Source organism: Anas platyrhynchos, chromosome 22, assembly GCF_047663525.1.
Source record: "Anas platyrhynchos isolate ZD024472 breed Pekin duck chromosome 22, IASCAAS_PekinDuck_T2T, whole genome shotgun sequence".
Classification (NCBI taxonomy): Eukaryota; Metazoa; Chordata; class Aves; order Anseriformes; family Anatidae; genus Anas; species Anas platyrhynchos.
The window spans coordinates 60468-80436 of NC_092608.1; the positions used below are offsets into that span (position 1 = coordinate 60468).

At 45.4% G+C, this 19969-nt stretch overlaps 1 protein-coding gene across 10 annotated transcripts; it reads left to right on the forward strand.

Moving 5' to 3' along the window:
• Positions 1 to 4978: 4978 nt before the first annotated feature.
• MMP23B (matrix metallopeptidase 23B) lies at positions 4979 to 18354 on the forward strand. 10 transcript variants are annotated; one of them, XR_216652.6, is made up of 10 exons: positions 4990 to 5632; positions 8768 to 8916; positions 10730 to 10869; positions 11746 to 11913; positions 12907 to 13071; positions 13950 to 14060; positions 15060 to 15186; positions 15865 to 16438; positions 16695 to 16754; positions 17242 to 18354. XR_216652.6 is itself a non-coding variant. In XM_072026933.1 (8 exons), exons 1-8 carry the CDS (start codon positions 5459 to 5461, stop codon positions 16702 to 16704), a joined length of 1044 nt encoding a protein of 347 aa, XP_071883034.1. In that variant the 5' UTR covers positions 4979 to 5458; the 3' UTR covers positions 16705 to 18354. The 10 variants fall into 10 exon arrangements, 5 of the variants coding, with proteins under 5 accessions (XP_071883034.1, XP_038022651.1, XP_071883033.1 ...); XR_011804664.1 differs by lacking the exon at positions 15865 to 16438 and having other exon boundaries at positions 4979 to 5632; XR_216651.6 differs by having other exon boundaries at positions 15865 to 16754.
• Positions 18355 to 19969: the final 1615 nt, after the last annotated feature.

Here is a 19969-nt window from a genome sequence, read left to right on the forward strand (position 1 = left end):
TAAACTTCATGTTTTTAATTTTATTATTTCAAAAGAGCAGTCCACTTGCCTCTACATCTGTAAAGTAGATCAAACCAGTCAGAGTTGCCAAACAATAACTTAACAGTTTCAGAAAGCGCTATTTCCTTTGACTGGTTCCTCCCCAAGTGGGACCCTAGAAAACACGTATGGAGCCCCTTTCTCCCATCAAAAATTGGCCCCAACGGAAGCCTTTAGGGACACCTGAACTCCCCTGGGGAGCCTTTACGCAACACCACATGCAACCGGACTCTGTCTTCGCTCTTTCTGAACAACCCTAAATGTATCCCTAACGGGAACACTGAGACAAATTTACAATAGGAACCCGAAAATATGTACGGCGACACTTTCTCCAATCAAAAAGTGCCCCCAGTGGAAGCCTTTGGGTACAACTGAACTCCCCAGGGGAGCTTTTATGCAGCCCCACATGCAACTGGACTTTCTGTTTTTGCTCTTTCCAAACAACCCTAAACGTAACCCTAACCGGAACATTGACCCGAATTTTAAATAGGACCTCAGAAAATGCTTACGGAGCCACTTTCTCCCATCAAAAAGTGCCCCCATGTGGTGGTTTCGCTCAAGTGGGCAGCCGAGCTCCACCACAACCACTCTCTCACTCCCTCTCCTCAAAGAGGAACAGGGAGAAAATACTATGAAAGGGGCTCAAAGGTTGAGATAAGGACAAGGAGATCACACAGTAATTATTGTAACGGGCAGAATAGACTTAGCTTAGGGAGACAGTAAGATTTATTGCTTATTACTAACAAGCTAGAGAAGTGAGAAACAAAGGAAAGAAACCAAAAGCAACTTCCCCCCCATCCACCCTCTTCCACCTCCTCCCCCCTAGCGGCACAGGGGAATGGGGGTTATGGTCAGTCTACAGCGCTTCTTCTCTGCCACTCCTTCTCAGTCACTCTCATCCCCTGTGCTGTGAGGTCCCTCCCACGGGATGCAGTCCTTGATGAACTGATCCAGCATGGGCTTCCCACAGGCAGCAGCTCTTCCAGAACTGCTCCACATATGGGTCCATACTAAGAAACAATAAGTCCGCACAGAAGCACAGAGAGAGGGAAAAAAATATATATATTCTCTACTTCCCATCAACAAGTGATGTTCAGCCACGTCCTAGGAAGCAGGGCCTCAAAACGCGTAGTGGTTGTCCAGGAGGAACAGCCCCCTCCCCCTAAGAGCCCCCCTTTTTATTGCTGAGTGTGACATCAGGTGTTATGGAATATCCCTTTGGTTGACTTAGGTCAGCTGCCCTGGCGATGTTCCCTCCCCATCACTTGCCCACCCTCAGCCTGCTGGCTCCTGGGGGCTTGGAAGGAGTCCTGATACTGTGACAGCACTATGCAGCAATAGACACAACACTTGAGTGATATCAGTGCTGTTCCAGCTATGAGTGCAGAGCACAGCACTGTGTGGGCTGCTGCAGGGAAAAGGTGACTCCATCTCAGACAGACCCAACACAATATCGTATGTTATATGGCAGCTCATTTTAAACTGAACATCTTGGCAATTAAGATTGAAAGGAGCAAACTGAGGCTGAGGTGTTTTAACAAGGGAGCTGTGTTGGGTGGTGCAAATGATCTGATTCTTTCTGTCCCCCGAGTCTCCAGCTGACACTGTAGGTTTGGTGCAGCATTTGTTCCCTTCTGACAGCTGTTTACAAACTGCTTTTTCATGTGACTTTTATTGCATGCAGAGATCTCCAGATAAGATCCACAACTGTGCAGAAAATCACAGCTCCCTGAAGATGGTATCCACGTCCTCATCACTGCTGCTGACAGCACGAAGGCAAACCAACCCCTCTCTGTCCCTCGCCTTCCTCTCCTGTTCCCCATTACACCATATGGATTCCCTCAGACTGTAAAGTGTTCCATTGCACTTCAACGCTGTGCAGAAGTCAAAGCCAGGAATGTTTTTCTGTCCAAATATAGTCAGGCTGACAGTCCTTGCCTGTAGTCCAAGCCAAATATGCTTCAGAACCTGAGACCAACAAAATTCAGTAGAACTCCAAAGTCACAACTGCACTTCTCCGCCCTTGTATAAAGGCAGTCCTTTCATGGGTCGGGCTGCCTGATAAATCATGGAGAATATTTTCAGCTTTAAAGAACCAAAGGTAAAACTTGAGTTTTGACTGTCCTCTTGCCCTTGGCATGGAGCAACACTTGCTCCTAGGAATGAGTCTGGGGAGTTGTCTGAAACACCTGAGAAAGGCTTCAGAAACAGTGAGGTTCTCCAGAACGTGCTTTTATTAAAGATCTAGATCATAGCTTTCGGGGGGATCTGAACCAAGACATGTATCTTATAAAAACCTTTGCTTTCTCTATGGGGGGGACAAAGGAAATTCTTAGGTCCCTCAGGCTATGTGTTTGGGAGTTCTCAATTCATGTTTTAAAACCCAGGTCCACCTGTCATCTTCAGGACCAGAAAGGCACTAACAGGGTGCTTGGAAGTCCTGGTTTCAGGTTTTCCTGCTCTGCGAGATTCCTGCTTGACCACAAGAAAGCCTCCTACACAGTGCTGTGGTCTCAGCACTGACCACAGGTGCAGGTAAGGTGCAGATAATGGCGCTGCCCTGCCCTCAGGACAGATATGAAGCTAAATGCTCAGAGACTGAGACACTCAGACACTCTGGCAGGAGGAGAGGCTACACGTAACACTGCACAGGGTACATTTTTCAGACAGCGCTGACTTGTACGAGCCTTATGAAGGGCAAGTGCACTTACTGCTGTTGCGCAGTTGCATGACTGAAACTCAATGTTCTTCCAGCACTGTGTTTGCTAGCAGTATTTCTTCTGAGCCAGTACTACTTTACTGGAGAAAAGTTCTTGGCTAAAGTTTCAGTCACATTCCAAGGCAGGTCTCTGCTTCGAGATTCAGCTTCTCTGTCAGTCGTCTGCAGTCTGCAGACTTACAGAAACCGCTTCAGGTGCCTGAGACACTGCTGAGTTGCGGAGCTGCTCAGTTACCAGTTTCTTGCTTCATTCTCTGGTCGTAAAAGCCATCAAAGGTGCATTTGCACCACTTGGGGGCTCCAAAGAAAGCACGGGTTTGGGGTGCACAGGCACAGGCATGTCCCATTCCACAGCTGTGCTACTGGGATGTGGTGTAACTCCCTGTAAAGTGGCAGCTAACAGCTGAGATGAGGCAGGATTTCAGACTGATGCAGTTCAGCTGCTTTGGTCTGTAGGTGTTAGAGCCCTGTCCCCTTGCTTTCTGCCCTTTCCTCCCAGTTCTATGCAAAACTTCCTTCCGTGTTACTGCTCTTTCTGTCCTGGTGTCTGAACAACTCCTGTGCTTTGCCCACTCTGCAGAAAGCATGGTTCTTGTCTGGGGGGGAATTTGGTAAAAACTGGAAAAGAAAATGTTCATGGAACTACACACGGGCTCTTTGGTCATCTTTATTCTGAGTTGTTTAAGAAGTCTGGGCCAGCTTTAGTCCCAAAACACATGAACACTCTGAAACGTCACAAAACCTGGATAGGTTGGAGAGCTGGGCGATCGCCAACCGCATGAAGTTCAATAAGAGCAAGTGCCGGGTCCTGCACCTGGGACGGGGAAACCCTGGCTGCACGTACAGACTGGGCGATGAGACGCTGGAGAGCAGCCTAGAAGAGAGGGATCTGGGGGTCCTTGTAGACAGCAAGTTGAATATGAGCCAGCAGTGTGCCCTGGCAGCCAGGAGGGCCAACCGTGTCCTGGGGTGCATCAAGCACGGCATCTCTAGTAGGTCAAGGGAGGTGATTGTCCCGCTCTACTCTGCGCTGGTGCGGCCTCACCTCGAGTACTGTGTGCAGTTCTGGGCACCACAGTATAAAAAGGACATGAAACTGTTGGAGAGTGTCCAGAGGAGGGCTACGAAGATGGTGAAAGGCCTGGAGGGGAAGACGTACGAGGAACGGCTGAGGGCACTGGGCCTGTTGAGCCTGGAGAAGAGGAGGCTGAGGGGAGACCTCATCGCAGTCTACAACTTCCTCGTAAGGGGGTGTCGAGAGGCAGGAGACCTTTTCTCCATTAACACCAGCGACAGGACCCGCGGGAACGGGGTTAAGCTGAGGCAGGGGAAGTTTAGGCTTGACATCAGGAGGGGGTTCTTCACAGAGAGAGTGGTTGCACACTGGAACAGGCTCCCCAGGGAAGTGGTCACTGCACCGAGCCTGTCTGAATTTAAGAAGAGATTGGACTGTGCACTTAGTCACATGGTCTGAACTTTTGGGTAGACCTGTGCGGTGCCAAGAGTTGGACTTGATGATCCTTAAGGGTCCCTTCCAACTCAGGATATTCTATGATTCTATGAACTAGGAAAAAATGTCAAATTAGATTATTTTTAATTACTTAATGTACAAGAGGTTTCTGAAACCTTTCCGTCTTTCAGATATGTCCTAGGAATGTTTCTTACTGGCACCAGAACTGCCCGCTCCCTGCCTTTGCTGGAGGTGGGAGATGGCAGCGAGTTCCTTTCCTCTACCTGGTCAGAGCTGTCCAGCTGAGGACCCCACCTCCGAAGTGCCAAGTGTCTAGTGCTCAGTGACCAGGCAGAAATGAAGACCTGAGAATTTCTGAGTAAGCTTTTAAAAAGTGACAAACTGAATCAAACCCACAGCCCAGAGGTGTCTTAAAGACTCCAGCTGCTCTAGGCAAACTGGCCACCTTCCTTCTCCAAGTCTGTCTGTGGTGCTCAAGCTGAGGTATCCCAAACAGCATGATTGTGAATGAATATTCCTCTCTCTGAGCATAACACCCCTTACTGGGTCACTCCCAAGTACACAAGGAATGTGCAGGAGTCACTTGCCAAGTTTCATGGATCCTCATCCATGATGTTTACTTTGATCAGAGTTTGTAAACTCCCCGACCAAAATTTTCAGAGTGGAGAAAAGGTGCTTGCTCTCGCCCAGCATCTCCTTTTTCATTCTGCTCCTGAAGCCAGGCTCTGATGAATGACAGCTCCGCTACCACGGAGCACTGTGAGCAAGCATTCCGCGGGCATGATGCTGGTTTCTGGATTCCCTTTTCTGCCCCCTCCCCCAATTTCTTTATTACATAAAGCTGACAACTGCAGATTTGTCCTCTGCTGATTATACAGGCAGTTAAAGAGAAGAGTTCATGTCCATCCCAGCTTGTTTCAGTTTGCTCCTTCCCCACCAGCCCAACTTTCAGCTGCAGTAATCTGATACCGCTTGGCAGAGGCTAAGAGAATGAGAATTTTTGGCACATTGGAAAGAGGCTTAATGTAAAGTCGGCTTTCTTTCTTTTTTTTTTTCTCTCCTTTTTTTTTTTTCTGAAACTCTCGTGGTTCTGCACAGCTCTGGCAGAAGCTGCAGGACTCCTCACAAATGCTCCAGATGCAACTGTGAGCAAAAGGATTAGCAATGCATTCTGCAAAGGGGATGCCTTAGGAGCTCTCATCTCCCTCTAAAAAGTACTAAAGACTGACATGGAACAAATAGAACAACTTTCTGCAAGCAGAAAGAAGAGCTTCAGCTTCCTCTCGGTGGACAAGAAAAGCAATGGGTATCGGACCCTCGTGGGATTTTTGTGCATATTCCCTGTGGTGGCTTTGCTGGCTGTCATGGGAGATCCAGCTGGAGCTGTTGTTCAGAAGAGTCAGGTAGGGAAAAGATCAAACTGTAAAAAGCTTGGAAGGGGAGTGGGGATATCGTGTGTGTGTGTGTGTGTGTGTGTGTGTGTGTGTGTGTGTGTGTTGTTTTTAGAAGACTGATGAACTCAGGAAGCAATCTAACCGATGTGTAAGTAACTGTGTTAAGGCAACCAGATTTATGTCTATTCAAGCCACTTTTTGCAAAGGATCCTGAGAGGTAATGATGCATCTAAATGAAATCAGATTGCTAGAGGTGTGTACACAGCTTGCAGACGGCCAAGTGGTGCCTGCATAAAAGCTTTGTGTTTGCCCTCAGAACTTGAGCTCTCCTGAGCACCTGGCTCTCCCAGCCCGCTGTGATGTGGCACACACACATTCTGGTTTCTGCAGCAGCTGAGATTCCTAGGAACTCCAGAGGCAGGGCTCATGGTGTAAGATTGAAACTGGGAGTTGGTGCTGGACCTACAGAAGGTAGTAGCTATGTTAACTCTTTCAGGGTCTATCTGTTAATAAGATAAGCTGGGACAGACTCAGCTTCGGGTGGAGCTGTAGCAGGACTCTGGGACTCTCAGAAGTTGATCTTAATCTTCACTTTTAGCTTAATTTCCACTTTCAATTTTATAAAAAGAAACAATTCAAGAGCTTTTAGCACTTCCTGCTGTTTGTGTTTATGATGACCCTGGCAGTAGCATCCCTCGTTTGCATCACGTATTCAGGGCTCTTCTTAACTTGGTTCTGAGCCACGGAGTTGTGTTGCTGTTTAGTTTGAGTGGGGAACTGCACGACTAGGAGAGAGAGAGGAAAGAATTACATTCATTACAGCTCAGTGAAGTAAATTAATGGAGGCCTGACTGCCCGGGGTGAACAATATAGACGAGGCATGCTGACCAGAGTCTGCCTTTATCTGTGTATATTTTAGTGTTTGTTTAAATTGTTGAAGGAGTTGAAACATCTGTCCTTCTTGTGGCATGTCCCAAAATTTCTGAATACTTAAGACCTTACTCCACAGTCGAGTGGGCTTCCTTCTGGGAATTGCTGACCTCTTCTCCAGTTCTGAATATTCCCATAGTCTCAGCTCTTTGGCATCCAGACAGATCCTTTGATCCAAATTACACTGTGTAATTTTTAACTAGATCATTCCCGTTTCTGTCAGAACCCTAAACCTGAGCTGCAGCGTGTGTGTTAGGCATTGGTTCTGAGTTGAAAAGCCGACTGTCTTTTTATACCCTACACTGGTGCAATTTATAGCCCCATGGCAGAGAAGGCAGAAGCAGTGCCCATCACTCAGGCCCTGCAGCTGGTGGATCAGTGCTATCACAAAGTGGAAATGGCACCAGTTGGGCTGTGCATACATAGGCCAGAAAGAAATGAGCTGTGTTCTGCTGGCTTTGCTAAGGAGCAGGGGGATCTATCACAAACAGACAGCTACCATTGGGTGTTAATGTCTGACCTCATCCCCTGATCAAGACTCCTGAGACAGAGCAGGAATTCCCAGTACCAGCAGTCCTGGGCTGGTGATGCCAGAACGAGCGTGCAGTCAGGCCCTGTGCTGGCAAGGGATCAAAGAGAAAGGAACAGAAGAACATCAGGTAGGATTTGCCTAATTCTACCCTACTAGAAAGAGTTGCAAAAAGGAGGATACCTTACTATCCCATAATTATGAGCTAATCTTCTCCAGGCTCCTCTTACAGCTCCAGCAGAACTGAGCCCACCAAGAAATACAGGTTATCCAGACAGGCCCCAGCGTAGAGCAAACTAGGTGACAAAGGTTAAAAGGGAGAAGCGACCCCAAGTGCTCGTTCAAGACCAAATTGATATTGGAAGGCTCCCAGAACTGTGATCAAATAATGCCCTGCCAAAAGCTTGCAGCTTTGAAGGTACGATATGTAGCATCTCTTTGTGCCATAGGTGACACTGTGTGGCCTTTGCATGCCTTACATTTGCTCTGATGAACCCAAATTGTGAGTCAGGCCCTTGGCTGAGCTGACAGACGGGCTACAATAGAAGGTTGTCCTAGAAAAGAAAGAAGCTGAGATTAGAGCAAGCAGAAGCCAGTGCAGCACACAGACATTAGCAGAAGAAACTGGTTTCCTGTTGGGATAGAGTCCCTCAGCCTTTCTCCAGTCATGACTAGCTTCAGTCATGGAGCGATTTGAGCAGTGTCTGGCAGCTGCAGCTTCTGGCTTCCTGTCCTTCCTTACCATTGGCTTGCTGTAGGCCAGGGATCTGCTGTTTTGCCTCTCCAAGCCTTAGCTGTTCCGTGTGTAAAATGCAGACTTCTGTAGGATGTGCTGGGCGGTTGGACAAACTCAGACTGGTGCAGCTTTTGTAATGCTGCCACTGTACATACTGCAGTGTTGGTCTCGGTGCCTCAGGAGCAAAGATGACCCAGAGACATTCGGTGTCTTCCTCCTGAAAAAGGAAGCAGAGCAGGTGGACTTCCAGGGATCTATGCTGGTCTCACTCTTTTACCTCTGCTGCTGTAGGTGGAGTCAGGCATGCCACCAAATATGATGTCTTTTACTGTGTGATGGCTTTAAACGCACTCCAGGGTTTCCAGGGCTCCAATTTACTTTGAAAGCATTTCAGATCCACAGCCCAGCTTTATAAAGAGCTCTCGCACAAAGGGTTGCCTGTTTGACTCATTTATCCGGTGCTTCATTTCTTCTGCGGTTAGGCTGGAGAGCAACAGCAAAGTGGAAAGGAAATGAGGGCTTTTCAGGAAGAGCTGCAGCTCTGCTGGGGCCAGAAGCTGTCTGAAGCCTTGTTTCTGTTCCATCTGTGCTGCTCTCCAGGAGAGGAGCAGCTGCAGTGCCCTGTCCTGGAGTTATGCAACAGCTCAGGGGAACCTACAGCACCGATCCTCTGGGAGCCAGCACCGAGGGGTGCTGCTCCCTTCTTGCACCTGAGTGATGCCCCGGGAATTCATAGCAAAGCCCCTCTTTTGCTCTGCCTTGGTTTTGTTCAGCGTGCTCTGCCAGGCACTGAGTAGCCGATGTGCCAGTCCCTTCTCCTGGACACCATGCGGGAGGGCTGCCCATGCTCCCCAGCCACCATGTGCCCCACACTTGGTAGGTTTTCTTCTGTGCTGTTCTATCCTGCAGTCTCTCCCACCTCCTTCAACCTCCTGTTTTGTCTTTTAAGGAAGGTGCCACATCATCGCCTGGTCTTCGTGGAGCAAGCACCTCTGCTTTGCACAGCCCAGCTTTCCCACCTCGGCCTCCAGCACGGAGAAAGCGATACACGATCACGCCGGGGCACTTGAAGTGGGATCACTTCAACCTGACCTACAAGTATGGACTTGCATCAGCCCTTACATCTTTCTAAGTGACCATGGGCATGATATTAACCATACGAATACTGCTAATCCATTTGTCAGTGAGTGGATAGCTGCTAAAGGCGCTCTAAAGCAGGAATTTTTTCTACTAATGTCCACCTCTCACCTTGGCTGTGTGCTAAGCATCCCCACTGCATTAGAAGCAAGTAGCACATGTGGCAGCAAGCTGAGACTAACAGTAAAACTGTTAGGGGGCAAATTGAGGCTTCCCAGAGCTAGGGCTGCCCGCAGAAGGTAAGGAATTGAAACTGGCTCTGCTGTGCTGTTATTTTTAGAAGAACTCCATCTGAACCTAAGTCATCACTGAGGGAAATTGCTGTTGAAAGGTTCTGTGATTTCAGGAGGATGGAGCTCCATTAGTGTTGAGTGCTTTTAGGAATCACTTTCTTCTTGCTGTCTTCGGGAAAGCACACCAACTCTCAGGTTACTAATAAACAATAAAAAGCCTTTGGCAGTTCTAGGGTGAGTGAATATTAACCCCACTGTTTTCAGACTTTTCTGCCAGGGAAAGTGGCTGTTGAGCATAGCGGTGGAGCTGTGTGTATGTGTCGTGCTGGTGCTACCAACAAGCAGGCTGTTACTCAGAGCCAGACCTAATGGACTGCTGTGGCTTTTCACACTGAACTTTCACGTTGCTGCCTGGCTGTACTGCTAGCATTAGATTTCTTAAATCCTGCGTGGTGCTTAGCCTCAGGGCAGCACACTTCCTGCATTCAATGGTGGCTGAACAGCCCCTGAAACTGTTTGTTGAGCTGTGGTGGCAGCATCCTGGACAGATGATTTTTCTCTCTGGGAAAATATCTATGGCATTGGTGAATGTTTTCAGGAGAGCTAGTGTGAGCTCAGAGAGAGCAAGGTTCGGGAATCCCCTCGGAAGCAGTTTCAGAAGACAAGCCCTGGCAGGTGGAATGGGGCTGTCCTTGTAAAGCTCAGGCTGTCAGGAGTCCTGGAAGTTTGACTGGAGAGGCCAGCTGATCCTTGCTGGCTGACAGAGCCGTGCATCTTCTGGGAAACAATGATGCCAAATCATTTTTTTCCAAATGCCTAATGTGCTAACAAAGGCCTTTTTAATGAGGCTGCTGACTCCAGCCTCTCCTTTAAAGTACAGAGCAAGCCCCAAACAGAGCTCTTGAGGGAGAGCCGGCATCCCCAGCAGGTAGGCAGCAGGGCTGGGTTGGCAGGTCTTGGCAGATTCCTGAAAGCATCCCAATTGCTGCACTGTAGGCAATTTGCTGAATGCAGATCTGCTTTTGGGGTAAGGTAGGTTTTTAGGAGCCTTGTGTACCTTATTGTGGATAGACAGGGGTTCTGCCATCCTTCACTAGATTTTCTTACAGTTCAGCTGTATCTGTACCTTCAGCCTAAGTGAAAGCCTTAGTTTCTCTCCCAAGTGATGAGATTTTTCAAAGGAAATCTCTTGTTTTGCTCCCAAACCTTTGGAGCCCTCTTTCAAAAGTTCTGCCTAAGAGCATTATAGCTCAGCACGTGCGTGTGCATTGTAACTGCAGTGATGGGAGGAGTTGTTACTTGATGCTGGAAGGCAGTTGCTTTCTCTTCCAGCAGTGCTGCACCACAGACAGGTGTTAGGATAAAGTGGATTTCCAAGAGAACCTTGTCTAAAATATTCTTAATATCCAGTCCAAGCTACTCCTGTGTGAACCTAATAGAGTGCATGGAAAGACTTGATTGCCTGATGCAGCCCTGATAGCCTTTTTCTCACATGTGGGGAAGGACCAGCATTTTCCTGAGGTTGTTCTGTGTCCCTGCAGAATCCTCTCCTTCCCGAGAAACCTCATAAATGCCAGGGACACACGCAAGGGGCTAGCAGCTGCGTTCCGGATGTGGAGCGAGGTTTCACCGTTCAGCTTCAGAGAAGTGCCACGCCACGTAGATAGTGACCTGAAAATAGGTGAGCTGCACAGCTGCCTGCACTGACAGGAGGCTGTTGTGTGTGCCGTCTGTCTACCTGCTGCTCTGTCCTCTTCTTCCTGTCCTTCTGCCCCTACCACCACGCACAAGTCACCTCCTGACTTTCTCAGGCCTAGAAGAATGTTAGCACTGAGCTCTTATCTGCTCCATCTCAAACCCAGCTGTACGTTCTCCCTGGGATTTATGGCCTGTGTGCAGTAATTATTTCTTGTGCAGATGGCAGCAATATTGAAGTAACAAGCAGAGTTTCCAGTGTTTCGCAATAAGCAGTTCAGTCTGCTGTTGCATGAGGCTACTTCCAAGCACATGATAAACCTTCCCAGGGGCCTGTCCTGCTACCACTTGCGAGCTCCAGGTGGCCCCATTCCAGTGGACACAGGGTGCATTGTGAAGCTGTTGCGGTGCTAGCAAAAAGTCAGCAAGCAGCTGCAACTGTAAGGCTGTTTGTTCGTTTGCATGTAAAATTGAATGATTGCATCCTGGGGTTATCATCTCGCTGTCCTGCATCTTGGGGTTATCATCACACTGTCCAACTTCACTCAAAAAAAAAACAAAGTTTCCTTGTGATGTTGCAAAGAGCATTGAGCATTCCTTTCTGAAAAATAGATTCCTTAGCGTGCACTGGGGACAGCTCCAAATCCAAGGTCATCACTGGGCTGAGCCTAGTTTGCCTCACAGCAGTTGCTTTGCATTTATTTTTCCTGTTGTGTTTGTAGGTTGCAAAAAAAAAAAAAAAAAAAAAAAAAAAAAAAGTGGGATACAGCAACAGATTTCTTAGTAAACCACAAGTTTACATGTCTCTGTCCTGGATGGGCTTATCCTGCTAGATACACTAAATCTGTTTCCTTTCTCATAGGCTTCTACTCCATCAATCACACAGACTGTCTAGAGTCTCTCATTCACCACTGCTTCGATGGAACAACAGGGGAACTTGCCCATGCCTTCTTCCCACCCAATGGAGAAATCCATTTTGATGACCATGAATACTGGATATTGGGAAATACCCGGTTCAGCTGGAAAAAAGGTACTATGTGTCTCAGAGAGAACATCGATGATGCCTCTAAGATTTAGATCTTTGTCCTGAGTGCCAGTTCTGCCAGATTCTCCACCATAGCAGCCCAATTCCATGCTTTTATTGCAGATAGTTCAGCAGCTGATTTGCATACAGTTCAGCCACTTCTGTAAAACAGTAATAACATTTCTGACTTCAGAAGGCGAATGTGGGGCTAGTAGTACTTGTTCCAGTAACTGCATCTCTGCCCAAAGCTGAGCTAGCTCAGGTATTGGCTCAAAGGATGGAAAAAAAGTAGAATAAAATTATTGTTCTTCCAAGTCACGTCAGTGAGATTTAGCAGAAGTCTTTAAGAGCCAAAAAAATCCACTGACTAAGGATTCCTGTTTAATGTGCTGATAAGTTAAGCACATGTGCAAGCTACCCCCTTCAGACGCTCTCTTTCCATAAGCAGTTGGATTCAACACAGGAATTGTGCGATACTGCTGTGGCCTCTAATTATGCAAGATACCAGGATAGGTGTCAGTAATAATAGCACCTCTTTTGAGTCATCCTTCAGCTAAAATCCATCCTGTCTGGAAGCAGACTTCAAGATGCTACCGAGAAGCTTCGGTTCAGCCCCACAAGCAGAAGTCAGCTGGAGGCTTTTTTAAGCTGGAGCGTTCCAGCTAGCAGCCTCACCCCCAAGCAGTCAGTTCCAGTTACAGCTCAGGGCTGCAGGAACAAAGCAGCAGAAAGCTGCCAGGAGGATGTGAATATTACAGGGCACTTGGCCCCATTTCAAACATTGCTCTTTCAGAGCAGTCCTCCTATAGTCTGGCAAGAACTGCTGATCAAATTAGAAGTGCATATAAATAATTGGCTTGACTGCACCCAAGGAGAAGAAAATGGGCAGCCTTTCCTAAGGCCACACCTTCTAAGTGCTAAAATATTTCCTCTGGTTTTACACCAGGATTAGCAAATGTACTTTACCACAGTCAGCTTTTTTTTCCATTTCTCTTCCAGGTGTTTGGCTCACAGATCTGGTACACGTAGCAGCTCATGAGATAGGCCATGCCTTAGGACTCATGCACTCCCTGAATCCCAATGCCCTCATGCACATCAATGCCACTTTGACTGGGAAAAAGACCATCTCTCAAGATGAAGTCTGGGGAATTCACAGGCTTTATGGTAAAGAAGGCAGGGTTGTGCTTGGGATTTGGCAGGACTAGGCTATAAGCCAGGGAGCAGTATCCAGGAGGAATCCTATTCCTTTTTTATGCAAAGTGGAACTAAAAGGAGGTGTAGCATTGTCTGTTTCTGGCACTGATAGTTTCACATGTCAAAGACAGGAGGCCAGCCACAAATACATTACTGTGTGGTATCTTGCAGGCTTCATGCTCCCACCTTCCCCCATGGCAGGTCTGAAAGCCGCTTGACTGACCCCTCAAACCTTACATCCTCAGCCTGCGCTGAGCGACTCCAGCACAGGCACCGCAGTGTCCCCTTACATCTAGATTGTTGTGCTGCAGCCCAGCATCACCTCTGGGCACGTACTCTGAGCCTTGCTTTTGTACCTTGTACTGTGCGTCACCCAAGACAAAAGGCTAATTTTAGCCATGGAGAGTCCCGACAATGCTTTTGGACATTTGCTAACATGAAGGGAAGGGAAAAGCTTGCATGCAAAGAAAGGGAGAAGACAAACAGCTGTCGATTATTCTCATGGCTGGATTGGGCTGTTACCAGAACATGACAGAGCTCTGCAATCCAGACAGGCTGTGGGAAGATGCTCTGGAGGTCCAGAATATTTGCCTGCCACTCTTCAAATGCTGCTCTGTTTTTATCACTGATGGCATGGTGCTAAAGTAGCACAGTATCTACCCCCCGTTCTTCTAGTAAAGGCTTCCTGCTCTATTTATTTTACTCCCTTTTTAGTTCCCTTCCCCTCTCAGCACCATCATTTACATTGAGCAATCTGATTTGGGTGAAATGCCACTTTATTATTTCTTCGAGGGAGAAGGAACACTGTCCTGCCAGTTGCTCTCATGCCTTGTCTCTTTCTGTTCCAGGATGCAGAGATAGATTATTTATGTGCCCATCATGGGCACGAAAAGGTTTCTGCGAGACACGCAGGAAGTTGATGAAAAAGCACTGTCCCTCCACCTGTGACTTCTGCTACAGTACCATAACTTTTCTTCTGGGGTTTTGGGGGGGGGGGGGGGGGTTGCAGAGGGAGGAGGTAAAGCTTAGCAGCCCTTGCTGCAGGGGTAGGCAGGATCTTTACACCAGAGAGCAGAGGATGCAAGTGACTAGCCCCACCCAGCTCTAACGAGAAGCATAGCAGAGATGCCCTCCTATGCAACAAGCCAAATCAAGGCTTGGAATTAGGACTCAGTTATTATGTTGAAATATTTGTGGACTAGACCATTAAACTGTCCCGTTCTTCCCTAGTTTAACTGAACCAATGCTAGGGAGTTTCTGAACACACAACTACTCCACGTGCCTCAGACTGCTTCCCTTTTGGACCTAGCTGAGGAAGTGAGATGTTGGTGTGTTAAATTCAGAGATAAGAGATGCAGTACAGTACCCGATGCAGTGATGGGACAAGGACAAAACAAGTGACATCTAAAGCATAGCTGGACTTGAGCTGCTCCGCAGAAAAGGAGATAAAATATGTTAATCACCTTGTCTAGTCTCTCAGTTTTATTAATTCAGACAAGGAACTAATACAGGATCATGTGAACTTACTGCAGCTGTGGAACTGAGTTATAGATAAAAACCTGCTGCCCTTTAGGAGTTGCACCATATAAAATTAGTATCTCACCAGTACAGAGGTGGTTTTTTAGACCAGAATAATGCAAAAATGCAGTAAGATAGCTACAAACCCATGCATTCTAGGTGATTGTTCATAAACAGAACTTCTTTTTCCTTGTATATGAAATGAGCAAGTTGATTTTTATCCATCTGTGTCAGTTTACATGCCATAAGTTAGTTATCTTTGCATATGAACAAGGTTAAATGTCTATGCAAGAACTGTTCAATAGGAAGTATTTTTAATAAATACTTCTAAGATTCCTTAGGTGATAACATAATGCTATGAAAGTGTTTGGGCATGACTGAAGCTTGGTAATGAGACGTGCTAACATTCGTCATTTCTTTCTCTCAAATTCGGTGGACAGAATTCCCCTTTCCAACGGTTCCTCCTACTCTGCCCCCACCACGGACAAAAACCAAGACTGTTTCCGAAGGCAGGAACGTCACCTTCCGCTGTGGACAGAAGATCATTCATAAAAAAGGCAAAGTTTAGTAAGTGCTGTCATTTATTTCAGTCCTTTAGGACACTTTGCAGCATACATACCAAAAGGAGGAAGAGTGAGGGCGTATGACAAAACATTGTTCGTAAGAGTGCCATTTGTCTTCTGCAGCATGTGACTCTTTCAGTTGGCACTCTGAGTAGAAAGAGGGGTGGCTCGTTAACTGTGAGAAGGGAATGTGCAAATACTGTTTATAACATTGTGAAGTATTATTTTTGGATATTTTATTTGGATAACTGTGATATTTAATTTTAATTGGATAACTCTGGGCAAGTCAAAGTTACTGGCCCATATTCTGCAAAAAAACTGTCTTATGTTTATCCATTCACTAGCTTGCTAACTCTTACTAGTATAGGAGCGTATTTCTAGATGTATCTAAAACGGAGAGAAATATGCCCAAGTCCCTGGGTTAGTTTAGACTCGGAACCCAATTTCCCATTCACTTTCAATAGGATTCCAACTAGTAGATTACTCAGGATAACGCACTGTTAAATCTGCCATCATCTACCTCAAAGAGATAGTAAAACTTAACGTCATTTTTGTTCAAGTCCCGTTTGTGCTGCAATGCACTTATTTGAACAAAACTTATTAGCTGAAAGGACATCTAACACATGTTTTGCACTGTACTTGATATTTTATAGTTTAATGTCTATTGTTTTTCTTATGACAGCTGGTATAAAGATAAGGAGCTTCTGGAATACTCATATCCAGGTTACTTATCCTTAAATGACGATCACATGAGCATCATTGCAAATGCAATTAATGAAGGAACTTACACTTGTATAGTAAAGAAAAAAGAAAGAATCTTGACCACATATTCCTGGAGGATCAGACTGAGACACTAACAAGGGCTCTGGAATAAGAACTTCAATTACTGCTAGTTCTGTTTCAAATTCAGTATGGTTCTTTAGCATTTTGTATTTAATCTTCAGTAGTGTAAACGAACTTCTAAATCAGCCGCTTCCATACCTTGGGCAAGAAAGACTCTGGGACTTGATTACTGGAAAACAAAACTTTTCCAAGTTAGCTTTAATGGTAAATAATTCATTGAGTGCGTGCTGTTCAGAGAATTTAAAAAAATAATTAAAAAAATCAAGTGTAAGATTTTGCAGTTAAACTGGATCACTGCAGACTGCTGAAAAACAAGACCATAACCCTTGATCAAACAGTGGAGGAACACTGATGGCTCAGCTGTGTTGCAATGGAAGGAAAATGACCGGTTATTGTGGGAAGGAAAATGCTCTGTAAGTGTTTTGCTATCATTTTCTCAGATCTTGGTACATAGTACTAGAAGCACTTGTAAAAACAAACAAACAAAAAAGACCTAATATTACTTTTTCTTTTAAACAACCCCTTTCTAACTATTCTATTCCACATTTCAACATGTTCAGTTCAGGTATCCGCAGAACATCTTTCCCCCCCTACAACAACCGCTGTCCTGTGCTTTGTATTTATTACCTGTATAACCGTAGCCCATATACTGTTTACTTTCATCTGCAGCTCCTCATAACTTGTCCCTCAGGTGTCTGGTCAGTAAACATCTCAGCTTCTTCAGTAGAGGTAAGATAACTTCCGTTAGTGTCACCCCCAGTCACTAAGAGATGAGGTGAATGTGCACATCTAACAGAAAAATAGCATTAGCTCACTTGGCAAAGCCCAGCGCACTCCAATGCCTGTATCAGTGGAGGATTCATTTGCACAATTAGCAATCCCTGATAGTCCTTACATTCATTAAGTACACAAAAGAAAGATCCTTATCCAGTATTAAAGCAGCCTACATAGTTTTTTGCTTAGGTTCATCCATTTTTACTCGTCCTCTTAGCCTCTTCAAAGAAGTTTCTTCCTACTTTGAAACACCACCAAAACTGCAAAGCACCTCATGGGTTGCATTATAGGTCAACACTCTAGGAAGCTCTCTGTATTAGGACAGCAAAAGTGCAAGGGAAAAGTAAGAAACTAATCAGAATGGTTTGTCTGGTACAATTGCAATGACAGTCATTTTACTGGCAAACATTTAGCACGAACTCTGCACATCTTCATTTAACAGACCGGAGCAACACCACGTGGAGCTGAGCATCTCCTCTCAAGGAAGCTCTGTCTTCAGGATTTGGAGAAGAGAAACGAGAGCAAAGAGCTGATCGTCATATAGCACAAGGGGATGTCAACACTTCAGCTGCACAGATGCTTAATCCTAGGGCAGATCTGAAGCCCTTCATCTCACAGCTTAACACTTTCTAAAACATCATTTATGATTACTGAGTTTCGTGCAATTTCTCTAACTGCTGTTTACCTATGTGGCAGTAACCTACCGCTATCTCTGCAGTACTCTCCAGTTGATGTTCCTGGCAGGCAGTGTCCAAGACGTAGTTTGGGGAATAAAGAAATGCCCAGGCAAAACTGAAAGCAGCTGCAGGGTAAATGCTGCTAGCTAAGGACCTGCTTTGCCACCGCCATCCTGTTAGGAGTTAACCACCTTCAAATACTGGCTGTGGACCTGAAGGCCACTGGGAAAAGAAACCAACGAAACAAGTTGCACGTTTAAGACAACAGGCCACTGCCCTACTCTGTCACTCCTCTGGGATGCCACTGACAAAAATCTTCCAGTGTGTACAGCTGTTCTGGCTACAGCTTCAAGGCTAGCTCATCACCCCACACAATGGTCAAGGAACTCAGAAAAAAAAGATTTAAATTTCTGTAAAGAAGCCAACAGCAACAATGACAAATTACACTCTCTCTGTTGCCTGCACAGGAAAATTGCATGACAGCTTCCATTTCTGGAACATAGATTTGCTGGGACAGAAAACACTTCACAGACTGGGTGAGCTCTTCAAGGTAAGCAACAAAAGTCACCTTCTCTTGGATTACAATTTGATTTTATAAAAATAAAAACTGAAATAAATAACAACAAAATATGCACCTGAACTACAACACTCCTGTGATTCCACTGCACACTCATGCACTGGAACTTCCACTTTTTTCTAAATGATTTATCTTTGCAGATTATCCATGGTTGGTTGAAATCAGTTATTTAAAAAAAACATGATTTCAAACTAATTGAACACTACAGTACTGTTCCTGGTGAAATAGACCTGTAAATATTTTCTCTCTTTACTTGCCTTTGCGTAACTTATGTATGATTAAAAGCAAACAACTCCCGTCAGTGTCAGAAGTCCAGATTTGTTAGCCCACGTTGGAAAGAAGAACGCCTTCCAGCTGTATCTGACACACCTGATTAAGTAGTTAAAGATCAGTAATCATTGTGGGTAAAGCACTGTTAGCATTTCAGGATTTCTGTCCCCTTTCACTTCTCATGTATTTAATGAGTAAATAAGCTTTAGATTCAGTTTTACCATCAGAATTACCTTATCATATAAAGATAAAATAGAATTCAAAAATGCATGGGTGCATGGACAGTTAAACTCAGAATCATACCGGGCAAGTACTCAGTGCAAAAATAGACATTTAAGCCAAAATAGGAGTTGCAATACAGTAACTGAGGGAGAACGGGTATTTCCCTGCTACAAAAAAGAAAAAGAAAAAAGAACAAAAAAATTACACATATCTCTCATAACCATATTACATTTCCATTGTAATGCAGCATGAGGTTTTGTTGTACTAAAAATATCCCGACCAAGATGAATAACCCTTTGTGTCAGGAAATTGCCTCTTCCAGTGCTGCCTGCAACAACATCAAGGAAGCTAAGAGGAAATAATGTCACCAAGTGCAAAATGCACTGTACACCCTGAAATACAAAGTACTCAGTCATGGTTAAGCCTTCACAGCATAGCACAGGCCATGGCAAAATAGCTCTCCCTGTCTGTACGCTGTACTGATGTAACAAAGAAACTGCTTTCAGTGGATTCCTGATCATCACTCCTCCCCAGCGTAGACAAGTCTTGCTGAAATCATGCATCGTTAACAAACCAGTGGAAAACCTTTTTCTCCTTAGTACTAGGCAATCAGTGAAGAGACAACAGTTCTTCACTTAGCCACACAAAAAATGGTTTTGTAAATTTACCACAATTTTAGTAATCCAGATTTTTAAGGTCCAAACCCTTCATCCCGTAAAAAACAAACAAACAAACAGACAAACCAAAAGAAAACCAAAACCTCTGAAAATACACTGGAATGCTCATCACTTGAGCCTATTGGAGAGCTGCCAGGCAGAGAAGGACCTGGGAGTGATTGTGGACAGTCAGCTGAATATGAGCCAGCAGTGTGCTCAGGTGGCCAAGAAGGCCAACGGCATCCTGGCTTGTATCAGGAACAGTGTGACTATTAACTGTTGCCCAGTTCTGACTGCACAAATACCCCAGTATTTTCCAAATCTTCCTATCCCAGAAAAGGATGACAGCATTATAAATTACAGACTTAGAAGGCTGTGATCTTCCAACTTAATTCCTCTGGACATTTCCCTTATGAGAAAGAACTGGAATATGGCATTATTCAATCAGCAAAATGAAACATTATTCTTTCTATGGAAAAAGGACATATTTAAAAGAACTTTTTATAGAAAATAAAGTTTCAAGTCTCCATATTAAATCTTTTTGATTTATAAAACAATATAGTACTTCTTTTGCACCAGTGCCATCATAAATACATGTATACAACACATCGAACAGTGGTCAGCCCCGCAGTGCACTCCAAATGTCAACGCGTATTAAGCCCAGCCTGGCCCAGCCCTCTCCAAGTGACAGAACAGGAGAGAAAATGCATAAGCACTATGATTTCTTGCCCAAATAACTGCATTCGGACACATAAAGCTTACTTTAAA